General features: G+C 38.7%; 2 protein-coding genes and 1 pseudogene across 4 annotated transcripts in view; 1 reads left to right on the top strand and 2 right to left on the bottom strand.

The window, feature by feature from the left end:
• The first annotated feature begins 1,195 nt into the window (after positions 1-1,195).
• LOC113772931 lies at positions 1,196-1,749 on the top strand (annotated as a pseudogene).
• A 2,906-nt stretch (positions 1,750-4,655) lies between these two features.
• On the bottom strand, positions 4,656-5,466 carry LOC113773396. Of its 3 annotated transcripts, none has more exons than XM_027318031.1 (2): positions 5,368-5,466; positions 4,656-5,265 (listed from the first exon to the last, which is right to left on the bottom strand). In XM_027318031.1, the coding sequence occupies exons 1-2, from the start codon at positions 5,410-5,412 to the stop codon at positions 4,924-4,926; spliced, it is 387 nt and encodes a 128-aa protein (XP_027173832.1). In that variant the 5' UTR covers positions 5,413-5,466; the 3' UTR covers positions 4,656-4,923. The 3 variants fall into 3 exon arrangements, with proteins under 3 accessions (XP_027173832.1, XP_027173833.1, XP_027173834.1); XM_027318032.1 differs by having other exon boundaries at positions 4,656-5,256; XM_027318033.1 differs by having other exon boundaries at positions 4,656-5,181.
• A 305-nt stretch (positions 5,467-5,771) lies between these two features.
• The window catches only part of LOC113772929 (BURP domain-containing protein BNM2A-like), a 4,537-nt gene continuing 1,980 nt past the window's right edge, over positions 5,772-8,328 (bottom strand). Inside the window, exon 3 of the mRNA XM_027317425.1 lies at positions 5,772-5,816. Within this exon, the coding sequence (XP_027173226.1) occupies positions 5,772-5,816 (45 nt within the window). The remainder of the gene's footprint in view (positions 5,817-8,328) is intronic.

Here is an 8,328-nt window from a genome sequence, read left to right as displayed (position 1 = left end):
TCGGACCTTCACCTCAGCAGTCGCATCAGGTATCTATCTACTACCGTTAAAAATTACGATGAGTTTTGGTGGTTAAAAATGTAAGCAGAAGTTGGTGTTAGTTTTTGTAATATCTAAACTACTCTCATCACCAATAAATGGACAAATTGCAAAATGGGTTTGTTTGGATAGAGTATTATTTGAAATATTATTTGGAATAATTACTGTAGCACTTTTTGTAATGTGATGTATGTGAGATAAAAAAGTGGTTGGAAATATAAAAAGGTTGGTAGAAAAATGTGTTTATGATGCAAACCAAATATTATTTGAAAAATTTTGATATTCAAACAAACATTGATTTCCTTAATAATTAATAGGAATTGTGCTAATTGCTACAAAAATGAAATTCCCTTGAGCTGTAGTAAATTATATCAAAAAAAGGACAAAATATCCTTTTGAGTAATGGTGAATTAAACCAAAAAAAAAAGGAGAACAAATTTTATTTACAAAATATCCAAGTTTATAGAGTACTTCAAATATGAAAACAAAAAGATTAAATTACATATAACTCCCTTGTGATTGTGCATAATGTCAAATCCCCCTATATTTTTATATAAAGTGAAAAATGGACAAAATACACCATCGTTACGACAATTGAACTAGATGCGATCTAAAAGTGCATGTGATAGAACTATAATATCCACTTAATCTCCCTACGATTTGTATGCCTATCCACTTTATTCCCCTCTATTTTTGTGTTTATCCATATAATCTGCTTATGGTCTTATGTCATTTAACCAAGGGTATTATTGATATTTTAACTAATAATATTACTTAGGCTATTCTAAATCATGTTTTCACTGTATATGAAATCATAGGAGATGGAGTGGATATTTTGAAACATTTACGGAAATCATGTCGCAATATGTGAAATCACATAGGGATTATCTATAGTTTACCCAACAAAACAAAAGATTACCTTGATTCTTCTAAAAAGTACCATAGGTCTTTTTATCTTTTAAATACGAGTAATTGATAAGTCTTAAAAGCACCTTTTCAATATGCATATATTGATATAAATTGGGTGGTTGGGGGATAGGAGTGTAAGTAAAAGGTCTTGAGTTTGAGCCCTTCCACTTGCATTATTACAAAAAAAAAAAAAAAACCTAGATGATAGATATAATGGGAGTTAGAGTGTACGAGCGGAAAGAGTTTTATGCTGTGTATATATATAAAGCAGACCAAATTCCTTTTTCCTCCTTTCTCTCAAGAATCTCTCCAGGCCAAGGCCATGGAAGATACGCTAAGAAAATGTGAAGCTAAGCCCATTAAATCAGAGACGAAATTTTGTGCTACATCCTCCGAGTCCATGCTTAATTTTGCCAAAGGGACATTTGGGTTCCAAGCAACTGCTAAAGTTCCGTCAGCAGTTCACCTCACGAGATCAACTGTCGGTGTACAGAAGTACGCATGGTTAAAGTTCCTGTACGAATTTCAGCGCCAAAGATGGTGGCATGTCATACCTTGCCTTACCCTTGCACAGTTTTCTATTGTCACTATTAAGAAAGTGAGAGTCGCGTTTACAAAGTTTCCCTGAATGGTGAAAATGGTGATAGGGTTGAAGCTATTGCTGTTTGTCACATGGATACCTCTCACTGGAGCCCTGATCACATTGCCTTCCGTGTGCTTGGAATTGAACCAGGAAGCTCACCTGTTTGTCATTTCTTTGCTGCAAATCACCTTGTGTTGGTTCCATCTGCTTCAGTTTAGTCCAGAAGTTGTGCTAAAGCTGTTTGTGGTGTGGTGTTATAATTTGTTTGGCTGCGATGCGAGAAAGATTTAATTTACAAACTCAAAGTCTAGTCCTGTTAAGCTTCAATTCGGCTAGCATGACGTAAAATGTAGAAACAGATGGATATGATGGAGAAAAGCAGATGCATTTGTCTTTTTGAGGCTAGATTTTAAACGAGAAGTTGCCCAGAACGAGGAATTCCACGAGAGGAATTTTAAAAGCAAAGTCATCATGCTATGCAATCTCAATTTGGAAACCTTAACCAGCAAACTGGAGCTAAAGCTTGAGGACGCCAAAGCTCCTATGTTACGCTAAATATGATCAATTTCAAGCAACAGATGATAAACCAGTTAAACATCGTGAAAAAGAAAAAAGAAAAGAGACGTCGCAGAGTCAAGAGAGCGGGTTTAATCGGATTGGATAATCAAAATTTTCAAGGGACAACCAGTTGATCATGGTTTTTCCGGGCAGTTGCATAGGTTTAACAGACTATTGCTTCCATCTTCTTATTGAAGTCTACGTAAACTACTAATTTTCATTCATCTTGTGCATACATACACCGCTCAAGGAGACTAATTAATTAGCTGTTGCTTCAGCTCTTTCAAATACAGAAACATCTACTTCTTTGACAGGAGATTTCTCTCCTGGATGATCAACTTGACCGGTATGATAGATTATAACGTTTGCCTTAGCATCAAAATTCTTGACGAATTGGTGTTGGTCAGAGTGAGATTCAGCAGTCTGAGGAAGGAGGGCCTTAACCACTTGGGGCATGGCCTCCCCTTTCATGACGGTGTTCCAGTACTCCTGTGGGTCCTTTCTTGCAGTGCTGAGAGTAGTATTGCTGATAACCTGAGACAGAACACACAAGACAACAAAGAAAAAGCTTACAGGTCATGCTGCTAACAAAAGAAGACACTAGCATATCCATCCAGAGATGATCGTGTAGAAGATCTCAAAAGAATTATTAAAAAGCTTGGGGTGCCTAGCCAGTGATGGGTAGGATTAAGATGCATACCAAAAAGAAAGTCAGAAGAAGAACCGGGGTGGCACAGAGATGTCTCGTCGTCATGTCTTAACTTGATCCTGTTTTGCTTCTGAAGGCAAATTAGGGTCGCTATTCTTGAAACCTAGTTTACGAGATAGAGAAAATTTAAAGGCTCACCGGCTAAGGATTTTGGCTGCTAATTGAGTAGAAGATGAGAATGGGTTCTACTTCTATTCTAGCAGTCGTTGTAATTGGAAAGACAATAAATGCCATTCATTTGAAAGATCCAAAAGAAATTAATGCCGTCAATTGTAACAATCCAGGCACTTATAGTGCGTACTAATTTTACTATTTCATTCAATGGATGAAAGAAGCTAGCAGAAAGATTTTGGTTTTACACCAGGCACGTTTTCATCGGGGGGAAAGAATCCACGTGAATATCAAATACAGATAAGGAATGGAACTACAGGTAAGGAATGGAAATCTGGCACACGGCTGAATATCCAGAGATAATCTTGGCGACCAAGATTACCAGCAGTTTAAACTAGACATTATGAGCAAATCTCAATTTATTTTCTCTAATTAATGTACGAGAAATCTCCAATTGAAGCCCCCCCCCCCCCCTTTTTTTTGGGAATTTAACTCCATCGCTCTTGATCCTGGTCCTCCTGGATGATTTTAACTGTTGTAGTTATGTGGAGAGTAATCATCTTTGGAATTTTTTTTGAAAAGAAATTGGTGGAAGTCAATACAGGAACAATCTACTTGCCCCAGAGGCCGATGATGGTCAGACGCTTCAGATGTTTTCATATTGCTTCTGGGGAAGTTATGGAGATGTGCGTCCACCGAGATGGCTTCGGGAAAGTGTCAGTCCGATATCCATACCAATTCAAGTACCTTAATTTGACTAAAACTTACTATACCCTAAAGAGAGTGCAATTAAAAGAAAATTTGGGGAAGAAACAAAAACAGAAAAATTTAGGGGTCAAACATTGAAGTTTCGATTCTCCTTTTTCCTCTCAAGTCTTCTGGTTCTCGTTTCTTATCTGTTGGCAGCGAAGAAAAGCCTCTCTCACGCACACAAATTCACCCATATAGAGTCTTCAACCCACAACAGAATGCACACTGAAGCCTGAACCTGTTTCTTTTCTCGACGACATCAGCAGCGGCAGGCCGCAAGGCGGCAGCAGCGGCCACAATGTCACCGCCGCCTGTTCTTCACCCCATAAAAAAAATACCTGGATAGCTCGAAAAAGGTTAGAATTAGTCAAATTTAAGGCGATCATGTCACTTGCTAGTAAATGAAAACACATATCGTACATCCAATCGTGCAGTGTGGGAAATGGAGAGGATATCCACTGAAGAGGAGCTAAATCCAACTTGAGAAGAGTGATGTTGAAGTGTCAAATAACTAAGTATCTCAACTTGACTGGATTTAAAATGCATTTATTTAACCTTCGACAGACCAAAAAACTTAGGGGATTTGGATGGACAGTTGAAATCCAAATCCATCCAAACACACCATTGAAGTTATTGAGGTTGGGTGAACCTTACAACGTAATTCTGCTAATGCTTTTCTCCCAAGTTCTAGTCAGAAGGTTGAGCAGGCATTTTCGGAATCAAAATCACAGCATTTTTCTACTTTGCCACAAGCCAGACAAACACATGTACATAAATTGCAAGGATAGCAAAACAGATTGACATAGTTGACCGTATTTTCTGCACATCTCAATTAGTTCGACTTAGATTTGACTTTGCATCTTTGAACATAGCACCTGCACTTGTCCCCTGACTAACCATTAGTAAGTAGTAGATGAATTAGCTCAGTGCACTAAAAGCTAAACGTTCTTAACTACAGAAATGAGTCTAGAGTACGTACAAGGGGAAACATATTAGGACGATTGATGAACGTTGATAATATATATAACAAATTCACTGCAAGCAACGAAAAAATCTGACTACATGGCCGCTCTTCTTTATCTGTTGCTGTCCTAATACTTGTACACTCATCCTATACGTACCCTAGATTTCATTACAGCAATAGATATACAATGCCCTGAGTTGCTGCTAATCTACATATGCGCGTAATAGCCCAAAAGTAATACTAATATCTCGCCCCATATATGATGACGATGACGATGACGACAATGATGAGCTTCGTTAATCAATGGATGACAACCTTGTTTTGATAGATTATGAGATTGGGAGCCGTATCAAAGTTTGTGAGGAAACGCTTCATGTTCAAAGTCTCAGGCTGCTTCTGGACGTTGATATCGGAGTGGCGGCGATGATGATGATCATCTGATCTTGATGAATCTTCATGGAAGAGGTCTGTGAGTGCTTTAGGCATCTGTTCATCTTGCATGATCTTCTTCCAGTAATCCTCTGGTCCGTGTCTTGCTGCCTCGCTAATACACACAAGCTGATGATCATGTACAATTAAGAAGATCTTAGTAGTGCAGTGGTAGATTCTTGAGGGTAACAAATCACAAGAAACCTGATCACACTTGCACAATCGAGGAACAAGTACTATTGAGTAGATGCATGTTTTTTTGTTAAAGAGAAAGTACGGAAGCATATATGGTCAAAGGGAGAGCAAATCACTTACCGAAACAACTGAGAAGAAGAGGAGGATCACTAAGCAAGACCTCATATTTTCCGTCTTCAAATTAGTTAGGAAAGATACTAGTTGAATTACTAGTCTTGTTTTGCAACTTATCTGGGGGAAGGAAACTGTGCTCCTCTGACTTTTGTATATATAGTACTTCACCACAAGATTTGAGTTCAATACCACCACTATTTCTTTAGCAAAATGGGTTGGGCGGGGGCGATTGGGTGCTTCGTGGTCCAGGTTAATTAACACATGACCACATGTGGCATGATCATTACGTAATATTGGCAGAAGAGAATGCATGCACAGTAGTTGCTATACCAAGAAGTAGTACAGACTTGTTTCACGCCCCAGAAGGGGAAAAAGATATACTCTTTAACATAATACAGGATCGTGGTTGGTCAACGCCAAATCGGCAGCTTCTTCGAGCCTGGACCCTTCTTAAACTAAACGATTTGAATAGATCATCAAAAGCAGAACAAACCACGTACCTCCTTAATAATTGCTTAGCCACTTGTCCTTAGGACGTGGATGTTAACTGGTACAGATTAAATATACTTACAGTCAATTGCCAAGGTTAATCGCCTGATCTTTTCTTTTCTTTTCTTTTCCCCCTTCCTTTGAAATTCCTGGTAATCAGCTGCAATGGAGAAGGATCTTTTCTAATTAGTTTCTTCTTCTCCTCCTCTTTTTTCTTCACAGTTGCTTTGAATTAAATACTAGCAGTTAAGGCTATATATGAAAGACACATTAACAGGATTTAAAGTTGTGTGTTTTTGCCTGCAAGGTAAACTAGAGTCTTCTTTCGACCTCAGGAAGGTAATAATAATAAATCTTGTTTCCTGCGTACATTTGTTGGTTGATTTCTGTGCATCACCCAGATTAACATAACCGTTCATTACCAGTTACCAGGCTTTGGCAGCAGCATATTCTCTTTGAAAATTGAAATCAGGCTGTCTTTCGTTTCGACTGGGGAATGTAGCCAATGGCAGGCATCTTCTTGTTCACAGCACAAAACCTCGAACGCAAATGCTGCATGCCCTCCTAACTCCCTAGTTAGTTAGCCTTTCCGGCCGTAATTAATCACAGATTTTATTTTTTTTTTGTTTTTGGGATTTACAGAGAGTCAACGCAAATCCCTGAGCTACAGCTGGGGAATGGAAGCATATAATGCTGATCGATCTTTGACACTCGTAAGAAAATGTACTATATATTATCCATCGATTCAACGTTATTAATTAGCTTCTCTCAGTCTTAACAGCTAACGGTGCAAGTTTTGAGAGAAATATATATCATGTATGGACTCATACATCATTTTCTGTCACTAGTATGTCATACAATGCAAACTATTTAAGCAGTGCATTTTTTTTTTCTTCTTTTTATATAACTTCTACTTTTTTTTATTTGAATTATCAATGACAAATTAAGAGTCAACGCGTTGGGGACCCATAGCGTATGTCGTTTAGTCAACCTACAAATTATCCGGAACTGTAGCTGAGCTTTAGTCCTTTGTCATCTTCCTATTTATCTAGATCGACAGTACTAGTGTTTAAATCTACAAAATATTTGGGGGGGCCAAGAATTTCAGCAGGACTTGATTGCACCAAAACAGATGTTGAATTCTCATTTGTCCGTTGAAAAAGGTGCACCAAAAAAGGTGTACTTAATGCATAGCCAGACGAGGCATGGATCAGTAGGTTCGAGTTGACTTGGAAGGGGAGAATAATTTAAGGTCAAGAGAAGCCTTGTCGGTGGGCGCCCGCATCCGGGTCACAGACGCTGGACTTTAGTGAGACCAGAGATCACATTATTCTCTGTTTTAGTAATTAATAATCAAAGGACCTTTTTTTTTCCTTTTTTTTTTGAGGGCAATCAAAGGGCCATATCACGCACCAATGTTGTGTGTTGTTTATTGCGTAGCGGTAATACGTGCACTTCCGAAAACAACTCTGCCCTGGGTTTTGAGAAATGTAAAAGATTGGAAGCCAGTTGAGTTGAGGTGCAGAAACGTCAAGGAGCGAGTGGGGATGGGAATTTTATTGCAAGACGGCCTATTGGGATTTCTTCCAATTGGAGATTAACGACCAAATACTCTATTATGCCAATTGAAAAAGGGATGCAAATTGCAACTTCTGAATCTAAGACTTGATTTGATGTTCCATCAATTTGCCATGCTTATCTAAAAGACTTTGTGATGACAGATAAAAGTGCTTTTCAAAGAATGGAATTGCGCATCAGCATTTGGAAATCTAGCTTTTGACTTTGCGTTAATGCGAACTGCAAAGCGGCCTTCGATTTCAACTCTGAATTAATGTAAGTCACAACATCGACAACCACTGATCCGTTTTCAACGAGCGTTGAAGTATGCCAATGACTTTGGCAGGCAGAGCATTTTGTATCCTTGCATCAGTAATCACTGATCAATCTGTCGTTGTGATTTTATGTGAAGTTGGTTCAAGATCGTTTTTTTTTTTTTTTGCCCTTTTTCCCCCTGCAAAAATGCAATCAAAATTTGTTACAACGAAGTGTGTGCGAGGAAAATCTGCAGCCTCTATAGCAGAAAATTGACCTAGGATTGATGCCCAGTTGAGATTGGCTAGCTTGGTTCCTGACCTTTACCGAAGTACATCAGTTTGTTGGCGTGGTGACAATGGTAGAACAGGGGAAATGGAATACACAGACACAACGAGAGGTGCCCGTTAGAGTTCAAATGGATGGATGAACCTCAATTGTCGGCCAAGGGGGACAAGGAATAAAGTGAAGATCTCTTGTTCAAATCCTCAGTTTAGTTTTCAACTGCTGATCAATAGTTACCAAAGAGTGCCCAGATGTCCGTTGACTTGGTCTCGAGACAGTAGAGTTGATGTCATACGTTCCTGTCAATTCGGATTAGAAACTCTTGTGGAATATCTGTTCGTCGCACAAGACTTGTCTAATGCGTCTTAAACATTCTTTTAG

Source organism: Coffea eugenioides, chromosome 6 (assembly GCF_003713205.1).
Source record: "Coffea eugenioides isolate CCC68of chromosome 6, Ceug_1.0, whole genome shotgun sequence".
Taxonomy (NCBI): domain Eukaryota; kingdom Viridiplantae; phylum Streptophyta; class Magnoliopsida; order Gentianales; family Rubiaceae; genus Coffea; species Coffea eugenioides.
This window is presented reverse-complemented; position numbering and strand designations above follow the sequence as displayed.